The 14,831-nt window shown below is 31.9% G+C and overlaps 1 protein-coding gene across 1 annotated transcript; it reads left to right on the top strand.

Annotated features, from left to right (window-relative positions):
• Positions 1–4,530: 4,530 nt before the first annotated feature.
• On the top strand, positions 4,531–14,658 carry LOC120073402 (AMP deaminase). Its single transcript, XM_039026245.1, has 19 exons — positions 4,531–5,138; positions 6,262–6,422; positions 6,525–6,732; positions 7,046–7,224; positions 7,364–7,415; positions 7,491–7,618; positions 7,713–7,892; positions 8,034–8,101; positions 8,267–8,409; positions 9,280–9,341; positions 11,081–11,194; positions 11,907–12,047; positions 12,296–12,448; positions 12,789–12,842; positions 12,919–13,029; positions 13,120–13,293; positions 13,444–13,524; positions 14,086–14,184; positions 14,308–14,658. Exons 1-19 carry the CDS (start codon positions 4,781–4,783, stop codon positions 14,374–14,376), a joined length of 2,535 nt encoding a protein of 844 aa, XP_038882173.1. The 5' UTR covers positions 4,531–4,780; the 3' UTR covers positions 14,377–14,658.
• Positions 14,659–14,831: the final 173 nt, after the last annotated feature.

Genomic DNA, 14,831 nt, shown 5'->3' with positions numbered 1-14,831 from the left:
AATGACCTAAGATTGTGATTATCATTATTCCTTCCCAACTCTTCTTTTTAGTTATTTAATTGTGATGTAAAGATTAAAGTCATGAACGATGTATATAGCTTAGACTCTTTAATTTTTGGTTAAAAATATTTTTGGTCTCTGAACTTTCATGAAAGTAACAATTAGTTTTTGAATTTTAATAGACATCGACTTAATCCATATATTGTCAAATTTATAACAACTTAGTCTATTAATTTCAGTCATTAACAATTTAGTCCTTATATTTTATAATTTATTATGATTTAATTTCTATGGTAAATTTTTTTTAGGATTTAATAAAAGAATTTGTGTATGTAGATCAATAAACTAATCTAAGATCTTTTTTTTTTTTTTTATAAACTATAAATAATAAGTCATTACTATATAAAAATTGACAATAATTTTGATGATTTTTCTTTTATAGGGACTAGATTGGTACAAATTTCAAAATGTAAAGACTAAATTATTACGTATTAAAGTTCACGACTAAATTATTACAAATTGACAAAATGGAAATTAAATCATTACCAATTATAATTAAAAGACTAAATTGTTACTTTCATAAAAATTCATGGACCAGAAATGTTTCTTCAACCTTAATTTAGTTTAAACAAGTTATATATATGCTAAAAGCACACAAATTTGGTGAATTGTGGAGTGAGTCTCGACTAATCAACTAAGTGAATACAAGTGAAAATTCTAAGTGCTTAGTCCAACCTAAGAGAAACAAGAAGTCAATGGATCATAGCTAGTGTGACCAACGAAAACTTGATTTAACTAGACATGTGCCCATATATTTTCTCTAACACTGAAAATTCTTAAAAGACATGATCGGTTGATGAGACACATTAAGAGTATGGTAATAACATGTCATCATATTCTACGGTACATATATCTTACATATTCAATTCACCTCTACAACTACAACTTTACAAATCTTATGAAGTCAACCGAGATCGCCTTCCAAACTCGATTATCCCACTGTAGAGTAGGAGGTTGTCACCGCCTTTTGCATGACTACTTGTACAAAGCTATAACAATCGACCACTAGTTTGATCAATCCACAATTACAACCGTCATCTTTTCGAGAAGAACAAGATATAGAAGCCTATCATATCATCTTTTTAGATTTCAATTGACCGAAGCATTAAAGCGTATTTGACAAATTTTTAGAATGCAAGCTAATGATATAAAATTAGCTAATCTAAAATTAGACAACAACAATTAAAAATATATTTTGGAACATACCTTCATGAAGTGAAGTTTTTTTTCCTTTTAAAATAATATATTACATACAATAAAAGCGCTTGAGATGAATATTTAACCTTTTCTTTTTTGGTCTCATCAAAGGATCTAACTTCATCTCTTATAACATAATTTTTAAAATTATTTTTTTTATTTAAGCATTTTCGTATTTTTATATTACAATAAGAGCCATTCTCGTTTTAACAAATCTTTTCAATTAGTGAATGCAAAAAAATGATAGACATGAGTTAGAAAATTAGTAATTTTTGTTACCTTATCAATGTTAATCTACCAACAATTTTGTTTTTTTAAAACCTATAGTATTTTTAAATTAGTTCATAATGTTTTAAAATATTAATTCTATCCTTTGAGCCCTAAAGTTTAAATTGTTATCATAAATATTGGATTGGAAAAAGTAGGGGAAGAAAAATTCAATTCTTACCGCTAAACTTGATCATTTTTATTTATTTTCATTATAAACTTCTAATTTCATCAAATTAAACTTTAGATTTGATAACTTAAAAAGCAATTACAAATTCTTTGCAAACCCAATCATTTCAATAATAATATCAAGTTTGACACAAATTTTATTTTATTAATACTGAATAATTTTGTCAAAATTCGAAACTTTTAAGATAAATTTAGATATATTATTGTTTTTCTTTTAAATTTTATTGATTTAGTACAACATATATTTTGTAATTCATTGTGTGAGATTATTTTTTTCAATGGTTATACGAATAATATTTATTAAATGAAACAATTGTAACATTTTTTTTTTAAGTTTAAGGTTAAATGATAATAAAGTTCAAAATAAAAATTGATTATACCTTAAGTTTTTGTAGTAAAAAATGATTCTTTTCCTAAAACATCAATAAAAAGTAATGGATGAAAATAAATAGATAAATAAATATATGAGTTATTTTTAAATATAGAAATATAAATCAAAATATTTATAAAATATAGTAAAATTTTAGAACTACCAATTTCTATCTATGTCTATTAGAGATATTGATAGATACCGATAGAATTGATAGTTCTAAAATTTTACTACATCTTGTAAATATTTTCAACAGTTTTATCATTTAAAATGATTTTCTTAACTATATATATCCATTGATGTCAATAGCAAATGACAACAATAAATTAAAAAAGTTAATCCATGAGAGTAAATAAACTCTTGGTTTAACTACGATTTTAATCCTTCGTAACAAATTCATTCTAGTTATTCTCTGAAATCTAGATTCTGCTCTGCACTTGGATTTAAATTGCTTTTAAGTTTTTATGTTTTGTTGTTTTTCTTGGGTGTACTAAAAAAATTGTTTTAAGTTTTATGTTTTGGAATTAATGATTTATTTTACTCAGTGTTATGTAATGATTTTCATCTATTAGAATTTCAAATCCCTAAAAATGAAAAATAAGTTTTTGAAAACTATATATTTATTTTTTAAACAGTAATAGAAAGTGGGTAGGAAGTGGATGACACACATAAAATTTTACGGGTAGGGGTAATTTTATAAACTAATATTTAAAAAGCTAAAAATCGAAATCCAGAATTGTTCCTGAGCAAAAAACTTTTTTTAATTATTCTTTTTCTTCCATTTCTAATCTCGAAGCTTCAAAATATCTATTTGAATCCATAATTTTTTTAGTAACAAAATTAACATTCACATTTAATTTGATTTCAACAAATTAATAACACATTACACCCCAGGTTAAAATATCATCTTACTCTTTATATTTTAGGGTTGGTTGAATTTTAGTTCTTGTAATTTCAAAAATTAGATTAACAAATAGTAGAGACAAAAATTAAGATTTAAAATAAAGTAGGTTAAAATACCATCTTAGTCCCTGTACTTTAGGGTTTGTTCAATTTTAATTTCTATAATTTCAAAAATCCAATTTTAATCCTTATACTTTCAATAAATCTCGTGTTCTTAAAAATTACTTTTTCATCGAAATTGGTTAAATAACAATAATAATGTTCATGAAAAAAGTCCAATATATGATTATATTTGCAAAATTAATAGTAAAAATGGCAAAAGATATATATATATATATATATTGAAAAAGATCCACAATTAACTAGCAATAGAGACTAAATTAAAGATTGAATAGAAATATATGAACTAAAATTTGACATTTAAAAGTATATCGACCAAAATTAAATAAATTGCAGAGTAAATGGAACAAAATGGTATTTTAACAAAATAAAAAAAATGTATAGGTTCCAAAAAGTAAGCTCAAAATCAACAGAATTTAGGTAAAAAAAAATAATATAAAAAGAATATAGTACTATAGGGACAATTTGCAAGATTTATCTCTAAAGTACGATGATAGTTGCAATTATATCATTGAACTTTCAAATTATAAAAATTGACTTCTCAACTTTATACCAACGTTAAAATTAGATCCTGAAACTTACATAATTGTAAAAATTATAATAATTATATAAATTTGAGGATTCGATTATTATCCTTTAGAAGTCCAATTTCTATAATTATTTTAAATTTAAGAGTCTAATTTTAATATTTGTACAAGTTTGAAGGCTCAATTGAAAGTGAGATGATGTAACTGCAACTACTATCATACTTTATGATTGATTTTTGTAATTTACCTATAATTTATCTTTTTAAATTTAAGGACTAAAATATACTCTACAAAAAGTTAAAGTACTAAGACCATGTTTAGTAGCTACTAGCTGTTTGAATTTTTGTTTTAGTTCTTGTAAAGTGAACTTATAAACACTTTTTACCCTTCTAAAATATTATGTTTTATTATTATTATTATTATTTTTTCACAATTAAGATTTTGAAAACTTAAAAAAATAATTTTTTAATTTTTTTAATTTATTTTGAAATTTGGTTAAAAATTAAAAGATGAAAATCCTTATAAAAAATTGAGATGAAATGAGCTAACTTTTTAAAAAAACTTAATGTAAAAAATGACATGGTTGCCCGAGTATTAAAATAAACATTTTTCAAAGTTTATTAAATAAAATTTTCATGTAAACAAAAATAAACATTATAAGAATTTAGAAAAAAATTGAGAATTATTTTAAATGTCAATTAAAAATATTTATAAATATAATAAAAATCTATAGAGACATTCATATTTTATGATTTTAGAGCATAGGAAGATTTTTACCGAAAAAAAAGTTTAACGTGAACATTTTACGAGCAAAGGGAAAAAAAAATAGTAGAAGATGAAAGGAGAAAAAAAAGGAAAAAAACCCTAATTGGACATATATAAAAAAGAAAAATCTAAAAAGAAAAAGAAAATGGTGAGAGAGGGCAGAGTAGGAGAGAGAAAAAGCTGTAGTGTAAATCTCTCCCTCTCTGTTTCTCTATGCAGTCTCTGGGTTCTCTCTCTGATATATCTTTCTCTATAAATATCAAACCAAACATTCATTTGCTCGAACAAATCGGTGCTTTGTTAATCATTTTGGCGTTTGCTAGTAACGATTCAGAGCTTTCTCTCTGGTTAGAGACGCGTCGTTTTCTCATAGCAAACTTCAATGGATACTTATCCTTTGCACATGGCCATGGCCGCTTTGATAGGGGCTTCCGTCGTTGCTGTTTCGGCTTATTATATGCACCGGAAAACCCTAACTCAGCTGCTGGAGTTTGCCAAGACCGTGGAGAGAGAAAGGGAGCGGGACGATAGTTTGGAGGTTGAGTCGCCGAGGCATTCCAAGAAGCAGCGTGGAAACCATGTGCGGCGTAAAGGAAATGGTTATAATCGGAGGGGTTCCTCTTCGTTGCCGGATGTTACTGCTATTTCCGGTGGGGCTGATGGCGACGAGAAGCGAAATGGACAAGTACTGCTGGACGTGATTCCGGCTGGGCTCCCGAGGTTACATACACTTCCTGAAGGTATGGATTCAACGGGTTTCTCTTCCGAAGATTGATGGACTTTGAATGCATAAAAAGTAAAAACTGTTTGGTTTTGTTGGATTTCGAGGGGAATGCTTTGTTTTTTTAGCATCTAATGTTACTGGATACTTCTATGGCGCCTTTGGTTCTAAAATAATCCAGAAGGAGGTTTATCACTGCTTTGTTTCAATGTATACGGCTGATGTATTAACTTTAGAATCATGATTAACTATTAAGTTCTGATGAATCGGGGTTTCTTAATAGGATTCCAAATTAGGAGTATTTTGATCTTCATATGACCAATAGTACTGCAGATAGCAGTTTCTGATAGGTCATGAACTTTCTCTTACCCTATTTGGGAAAATCAGTTGTGGTCTTATTCGGTTGATTAATTCTTAAGCCATGCAATCCAAGGAGTCTCCTGTCATGTATTTCATAATCCCATTCTTAAATCGTCTTTCTGAAATTTCCAGCATGTCTGTAACATAACCGGCTAACCTTGATAGATTATTTGTGATTTGTTCATGGTCATCTCGATAATTCTTTTCTCCCTTCTTTTGGAACAAAAACGGACTATCCTACCTTTTAGATTATTGAAAAATTTTGGTTTGACTATTCAGGTCATTTAAAATGGATCGTGATTAAAGTTTGACTGTTTTATATTAAAGAGATAAAGCTTGAAGTTTTAAAAAACTTGGTAATCTAAATTATCAAGTCAATGTGTTGAAAGATGGTATAGGTATTACATCAACTTTGGCAATGTTTGACAGGAGATCACTCATGGGCTAAAGCAATTTGCTCCATTTCATTTCGTTCTGGATATATAATTTCAATTGACATCTATAGTCTTTGCTTTAAGAAATGCCAAGGATATGGGTGACCCTGGCTTTTTCAACTAGTCTGAAAATAGTTAGCATGAATAGGTTCATTCAACTTTTTTTTTGGCTCATGTATTTACAACTCCAACTTCCAAAACCCATGATTTCAATCTGTTAGGAGGACTCCAGATAATCTGAATCATCCTTGCAATTTTTCTGACTATTTTTCACCTATCGATATTAAGATTGAAAGGCTGACACTGTATATTAATGTACTTATCCCTCCAAACAATCATTTGTATCAGGGAAAAATTCTACCAAGAGATCAATTAGGCCTACTTCACCGAAGTCCCCCATTGCAAGTACGAGTGCCTTCGAGAGTGTTGAAGGGTCGGATGACGAAGATGATAATTTAACTGAGGATACTAAATTAAGTTCGGGATATCTGCTTACTAATGGAAATGCAGTGAGTACTTAACTCCCTTGCATGTTCTTATTTTCGTGGGCATCTAATGGCCTTTGGAGCTTGGGAGTACTTACAGTGTTGCATTTATCCCCCTACGTGCAGGGTCCAGAATGTAAGGGTATGTTTGAAAATCTTCCCGATCACATTAATGCCAATGGAGAGCAGATTGCTTTGGCTGCTTCAAGTATGATCCGATCTCATAGTATATCTGGTGATCTGCATGGTGTTCAGCCTGATCCAATCACAGCCGATATTTTGAGGAAAGAGCCTGAACAAGAAACTTTTGTTCGGCTCAAAATCACCCCATCTGGTATTACTAGTTGGATCCTTTTTATGTGACTTATTTCTTTATTTTCTCTGAAAATTAGATAATAATTATACAAGTCGTAATTGTAAGGTGCTTAACGTCGTGGCATGGTCTTATTTTTTTGTGTCATGTCTGCATATTGATGTAATCTTCCGTAAAGAATGTATAAGTGATCATTGGACATGATATTATGTTTTCTGTTAGAGGTAAACATGCCATTTTGTTTGTTGTGTTGGATGGATTATTAGGGATTTTGTTCATACGTGGGTACAGATTTGATTTTTAATATGCTTCTATTTGTCTGGTGCTTTTCTAGAGGTACCGTTACCTGATGAAGTAGAATCATATCTGGTTCTTCAAGAATGCCTTGAGATGCGGAAAAGATATGTATTCAGCGAAGCTGTTGCTCCATGGGAGAAAGAAATCATATCTGACCCCAGTACACCAAAACCTAATCCAGATCCGTTTCAATACACTTCTGAGGGCAAGTCTGATGTGAGTGTGTCAATATTGACAAATAAGTCTAGTATATTGTACTGCATGTTACTAATTCTGCTTCAAATGTCCTTTGTTCTCATAATTATGCATTTTATTTGATTGTTCCTCTTATTCAATTTATATTTTCTTACTGCAGCATCATTTTGAGATGCAAGATGGGGTCATTCACGTCTATGCAGACAAAAATTGTAGGACATCCCCACAAACTTTTGATGTCTCTTTTTAATTGCTCTTCTTTTGAGTTTTATTTAAATCATTTGCAGCAAAGGAAGAACTGTTTCCTGTTGCTGATGCAACCACCTTTTTTACCGATCTTCATCACATACTTAGAGTCACTGCAGCAGGAAACATTAGAACTCTTTGCCACCATCGACTGAATCTTCTTGAACAGGTATATGTCCTATAATGCTTTAGTTTATTGAAATGTTTGTTAACGTTTCTATTTGGCATCCTTGATGATAAGCCTATACTTTTACGTCATTCAGAAATTCAATCTTCATCTGATGCTTAATGCGGACAAGGAATTTCTGGCTCAGAAAAGTGCTCCACACCGTGACTTTTACAATGTCAGGAAAGTGGATACTCATGTTCATCACTCTGCGTGCATGAACCAGAAACATCTCTTGAGATTTATAAAGTCCAAATTGAGAAAAGAGCCTGATGAGGTAATGAAAATGACTTTTGATTTATTGACTAGTGTTTCTTCCCGTGTCTATTATGGATTGTAAGAATTGATGCCCTACATCTAAGTCATTTGGTGAACTGCTCTTAGTTGTTTTCTTTTTTATTTGTATCCCTCTACTTAGGTTGTAATATTTCGGGATGGTACATATTTGACCTTGAAAGAAGTTTTTGAGAGCTTGGACTTATCCGGGTAAGTTTTTCCTTATCCATTTTCTTTGATCACGAAGAACAACTTACATTCAACATCCAAACAGGAAAAACAAGATATACTGATTTTATCCACTTCGAACTTCAAATTTCTATTAAATTATGTCCAAGACTGGAATATTGATTTCTTTTGACATATGGAGCACAGGTACGACTTAAATGTTGACCTCTTGGATGTTCATGCTGACAAGAGCACATTTCACCGCTTTGATAAGTTCAATCTTAAATACAATCCCTGTGGTCAAAGTAGACTCAGGGAGATCTTCCTAAAGCTGGACAATCTAATTCAAGGTATATGTTGCTTATTTTATAAACTGTTAGATTTGACATGAGAATAGTGTGACATTTGATTTTGTTTGCACATTCTTCTTTGTTGCATATTTGGTTGGTCAATTTAGGGTTTTGGGACTTTGATTTACGTACTGAAATTAGTTTAAGGAATAAGGAGAATTTATAATCTGCAAGCCAAAACATGCATTTGCAGTTGATGTAATGATCTCTTTTTTTCATTGGTTTGATGGAAGGTCTCTCTTTCTTCTTTCGTGTATGTATATATATATATATAGAGAGAGAGAGAGAGAAATAATTCAATGCTTTCTTAAAGCTCAATGTGCACTAAAGCACAATAGTCCTTTGGAGCTGAAGCAGCTCAAGGTGCAAAAAAAAAAAAAAAAAAAAAGAAAAAGAAACCGTGTGGGTTTCTTTTACGAGGCACATAATAGATAAATGTAAGTAAACTTAAAATAGGAAGAAAATAGTAGAATGAATAATAAGATGAGAGAACAATTTATTTGACCTTGAACACTTTTCAATAGGCTGTATAACTGAAGATAGATAATTTATTAAAATAGGGCTTTTATTTGAGTTTGTAAGATTATTCATTCATTTCTTCCTTAAAATAACATCATATACCCTACACGTATATTCTGTCCCCAATCCCATAATAACTCTATATACCCAATATATCCTTTTTGTGTTAATCCTTTCATCAATGGATGATAATAGCATGCAGCCTTTTTGTTGCTGGTTTAAATCACCAGAGACGTGGCTGTAGATATGGTTCTTTGACTAGTTTGTCATCTCTATGGCATTCTTAAGGAACTTTACTAGACTGTTGCATTCTATTAGTTTTTGATATTTCTGATGGATGTCTCTTTGAAGGCCGTTTCCTTGGTGAGCTGACCAAACAAGTATTTTCTGATCTTGCTGCAAGTAAATATCAGGTGCATCATTCTTCCATCTTTGTAGTTAGATACGCTATTCTGAATTCATTTGCTTTATGGGCGTGGATTTAAAATTTCTAGCATATACCAAGTATGTTTTCTATCTATGTCAACTGTATTCCCTGTTCAGAAAATGTGTGGATAGCATTGTGTTTTAGAGGAAGGGGAAAAAAGCGATGATGGTTCATCTATGTCTCTGCTTTTAGTAATTTCTATGATGTCAACTTCCTATGATGGAACCTAAATATACTTTTTCCGCTCTCTCAATCTCTCTCTCTCTCTCTTAAATATTAGCCTACAGGATATGGAGAGGAGCTGCTAGATGAAAATAAATACAACTAACAGTAGTTACAAGAAAGAGCTCTAATCATTTGTAATAAAAGAAAAGGAAAAAAATCACAAAAGACTTGGAAAAAGGGCCAGATGGGTGAAATCCAAACAGACAGATTCCAGACATCCTCCAAGTGTCCACTATGCCTCTTAAATCCTCTTGTTAGTTTATTCGCTTGCCGTGGTAACTCTACTTCAAAAAGAGAATTCAGAAGTACTTCCATGGATGAGTTGTGACAGTGGGAGGGGATACACTTAGGACAACCCAAAAACTTTAAACCAACAGGCTCTTCCAATTCAGATTTTCTGTTCACTTTGGTGCTTGGCCTCTCTTGCTGGGCTGTCTTTTTGTTTGTCCTTTTGTTTTCTTTCATTTTTCTTGAAGAAAGCTCAGTTTCTTTATAAGAAAAAAAGAGCTTTCCTGTACAGACTGTTGAACTCCACTCCTACCACCATTGCATATGAAAGATGGCGCTATTGTGCACCAATCCTAAAGACTCTTTCACAGGGAAGGAATAATGCAATGGAAAGGAAAGTCTCCAAAAGGTATTTTCAAACTGGTTCCCTTTTCAAGAAATATGGACAGAAAGTCGAGCAAACTGCTATTGATAAGCTTTGCTAAGGAAATGGGATTCATATTGCATTGAAAGACAAATTATTTCTAAGGAGACAAAGCTGCCTGTCTAATCCATCCTTAACCAAGGAACCCAACCTAAATGGCGACTCTCTAAGAATCCAATCCATAACTCGTGAAGGGAAATAAGATTTTATCTTCAGCCCTGCTCTAAACCCTTATCTTGTCTTCAATTTTTGATCTGGTGAGGCATTTCCTACCTCATTTCACCATCCTAAAATTCATCCTACTGAACACGCACCCTTTGGACATTTATCAGACTTGGGAGCTTTAATACAAAAGAAAAGGAGAATAATGAATATTTATTTTTAGCATGTGAATGAGAAATGGTGGAATTATTTCAATACAGTTTCGTATTCATATATTATGTGCAATGTTCGTTTTTTATGCTTCTATAGAACTTTTGTTTCAAGATACTCATTTAGCAAATTGTAATTGTAATATAATTAACGTTTTTATGTTTATGAATTATTTCCTATTGTTTTCCAGTCTATGAAATAAAACTTTTAGTGATACATATGTCCAGGATCGTGTACAGTATCTTTTACTGAATTAATATTTGAAAAGTTATATGTCATGTCCATGATATGGAGTAAGCATGTTTGAGGGATCCCACTATATTTGATAGTTGAGTTGTCCCTTGATACTTGATAGCTGATGGATGCATAAAAAATAAACTCATGGTAGCTTTATGCAAATTTATGTTGATGAGTATAATATGTCGTCCTTCCTACTTCTATTTTTGCATGTTTGATGTTTCATTCTTTTAGTGCAGATGGCTGAATATCGGATATCTATATATGGAAGGAAGCAAAGTGAATGGGATCAACTTGCCAGCTGGATAATTAATAATGATTTGTACAGTGAAAATGTTGTATGGTTGATCCAGGTAATGCAGCCTTCAAAAGCACAATAACAAAAAAAGGTCATTTTGGCTTATCATATATGCCTGGCTTGTCATATCAAATTTGGTTCGGGTTTACTGCAATTGGCTTTATTAAGTGAACTGAAGTTGCATTATTTCTTGGAAAATTATTTATCACCATCTTTATGTCACAGTTTTTGACTTATTACATAATGCTTTTTATGAAAATTAGAGTTTAGAGTTTCTCTGGTTCTTAATTCTTATGCTTCACTAAGGAACTGTAAATTTTCTTCATAGGCATCTTATGGATATCACTAGGGCCTTGTTTTTTAAAATTAAGCCTATGGACATTACTTACACCTCCAAACATCTTCCTTAGTTATCTACCTTTTACCAATGGTTTAAAAAAACCAAGCAAAAATTTGAAAACTAAAAAAAGTAGTTTTTAAAAGCTTGTTTTTGTTTTTGGAATTTTTGGCTAATAATACAACCATTGTACTTAATAAATATGCAAATTATGGTAAGAAATGAGAAGAAAAAAGGCATAATTTTCAAAAACCAAAACTCAAAAACGAAATGGTTACCCAAACGGGGCTTAAGCTTTTCGTTTTTAAGTTTACAAATGGCATATTATCCAGCACTTCTCTGTATTTTGTACATATCAACAAGGACACTGAGAAGTACTATCCTTTCAGAAAATTGTCACCCTTATATTTTGTTATGGTTTGCATTTCAGCTGCCACGACTTTACAATGTGTATAAGGAAATGGGGATTGTGACTTCGTTTCAAAACATTCTTGATAACATCTTCCTTCCATTGTTTGAGGTCACGGTGGATCCAGATTCACATCCGCAGTTGCATGTTTTCTTGAAACAGGTTTGTTATATTACAGGAGCATATCAGTCTTTTTAAATGAAGATAGCGTCTAAATATGTCCTATTGATTTTGGTAGGTTTGTATCTGAAACCATTGTTGCTAGAATTGTGTTCTCATTTATTCTGCCATTGTAACTTATGTTTTATATAATTTTGTAAGGAAGTAACCTATGTTACACGCACCATAAACTTGTTCACTCAACGTGGGTGCAGAATTTTCAAATTTATTCTCTTTTATGAACTTTTCAGGTTGTTGGTTTGGATTTGGTTGATGATGAAAGCAAACCTGAACGACGCCCTACCAAGCACATGCCAACGCCTGCTCAGTGGACAAATGTTTTCAATCCCGCATTCTCATACTATGTCTATTACTGCTATGCCAACCTCTACACACTAAACAAGGTTTATAACGAAATGATCTTAAGCTCGTTACTTTGTGTCATTTTGTTTATTGAATTTGAAAGTACATAGCAGTCCATTACGTGAATGTGGTATAAATGGCCCATTTTAAGATTCCATACTTGATTTTACAACTTTAGACGAGTCTGTTTTAAAATAAATTATGTTTTGCTCGGCACAATACAAAGTTGTTTTTATGGGTGGCATTTTAGATGTTCTTTTATTTGTACTCCTTTGGGCTTTCACAATATTTCCTGCGTTTATATCATGACCGATGCTTTGGTCTGTGCTTCCTCCATGCTTAACTTTTCCTAGGGTTATAACCTTTCGAATTGCTTTTCAGCTTCGTGAATCAAAGGGCATGACCACTATAAACCTTCGTCCACATTCTGGGGAGGTACTTCAGAAATTTACTCAAATTCGATGATACGTTGCATTTTTTACATTCAACTTATGCATAGAATTCTTTTCAGGCTGGTGATATTGACCACCTTGCTGCAACTTTCCTAACTGCTCATAGCATTGCACATGGAATCAATTTGAGAAAGTCTCCAGTGCTTCAGTATTTATATTATCTAGCACAGGTAATGAAGCAGACAACAATTTCTTCCCATTAAACTCGCATAATTTTCATTGTTACTGTCTCTTATTTTGAACACGTCTTGCGTTAACAGGTTGGTCTGGCTATGTCTCCGCTTAGCAACAACTCCCTGTTTTTGGACTATCACCGGAATCCATTTCCCATGTTCTTTTCTCGTGGTCTAAATGTCTCTCTTTCAACTGATGATCCTCTCCAAATCCACTTAACAAAAGAACCTCTGGTTGAAGAATATAGCATAGCTGCTTCAGTAAGTTCATCTTTCCTTTACCTTATACCCCTTTCAACTTTCTTCTGAGCTCTGTATAGAAGGTTGCATTTCTACACTTTGTTTCTTTTATCTTGTTTACCTTTTCTTTTTCTTTTTCTTTTTTTATTGAAGTTAAAATTTATTGTACAGGTCTGGAAGCTGAGTTCTTGTGACCTATGTGAAATAGCACGCAATTCTGTCTACCAATCAGGTTTCTCTCATGCTCTGAAGGTACATACAGAACTTTGGAGCTATATAAATATTTACTTAAATCCCCCACTCATATACTATGAATTTATGATGCGGAGAAAATACTCTTATTCCTCCAACTGCGTATGATGCATCCAACTATGATTTTAAATATGTTCAATGGAAAACATCTGTTTCCTACGTCTCGTTAAAATCCTAAATGTTCAAGATCAAATGTATCTTCCCCATTTATTTATTTATCTTTACTATGATGAAAGGGATACCTTGGACAGAAGTTAACCAGCAGCAACGGCCTTACATGAATAGATGTGTTTTACTGGTTGGGTTTGCTTTATAGGTTGTAGAAGCTCAATGGCCGTAACTGAATAGGATAAGTTGTAGAATGACTCTCGAGAAGCAGTTGATTAATATAAATTGAGTCCATACTTGAATGAGATCATCAATATATTTCCTTGTGAACGTGCATTTTCTCAAATGCAAATACATAGAATCACTGATATCTGCAAATTTCTTTCCGATGTCCTATTGCCCCCATTTGCAACATTTATCAATGACTGCTGGAACTCGACCTTTTTGTTGCAGTCGCATTGGATTGGAAAAGAATATTACAAGAGAGGACCTGCAGGAAATGATATTCACAGAACAAATGTTCCACACATTAGAGTCGAATTCCGTGACACGGTATATACCTTCTTTCCCTCTCATACTGCACTCTTTTTTCTCTTTATTTGAAAGATTTCCATCACCACCTGACAATTTCACTTTTATGCCCATTTTCTTCTCAAAATGTTATGAAAAAACAAGATCTGGAGAGAGGAAATGCAGCTGGTTTACCTAGGGAAGGCCGACATTTCTGACGAGATCGAAAAGTGATGAGCAGTGGAGGAACACCTCAGAAGACTGGAGCATGTTATATTTTAGGTGGTAGTTTGAAGATTCGATTATTTGGATTAGTCATTTGATCGCCTCAACGAAGAAGTTGGGTTTCGATAAAATTCATCTGGTTGCGCATTGGAGGGAGAATTCTGAAGTTGGGGAAGGGGAGTATATACAAATTGCAAATGGTAGCCTGAGGGGGTATGTCTAGCCGAAGCTTTGATATGGGCATAATTTAACGTTGGTCGAATGAATATATATATATATATATATATATATATATATATATAGACGTCCCTATTGATATAAAGATGCAACCGAGCTATGTGGGTGACCAAATTAAAAAAAAAAATCAAAAAATAAAATAATGTTTCTNTATATAGACGTAGCAGCCTAAATAATCATAATGGTGGGAAATAATAAGAGGACGTGAAAATAAAGTTAAGTGTTTT

Source organism: Benincasa hispida, chromosome 3 (genome assembly GCF_009727055.1).
Source record: "Benincasa hispida cultivar B227 chromosome 3, ASM972705v1, whole genome shotgun sequence".
NCBI classification, from domain to species: domain Eukaryota; kingdom Viridiplantae; phylum Streptophyta; class Magnoliopsida; order Cucurbitales; family Cucurbitaceae; genus Benincasa; species Benincasa hispida.
This window is presented reverse-complemented; position numbering and strand designations above follow the sequence as displayed.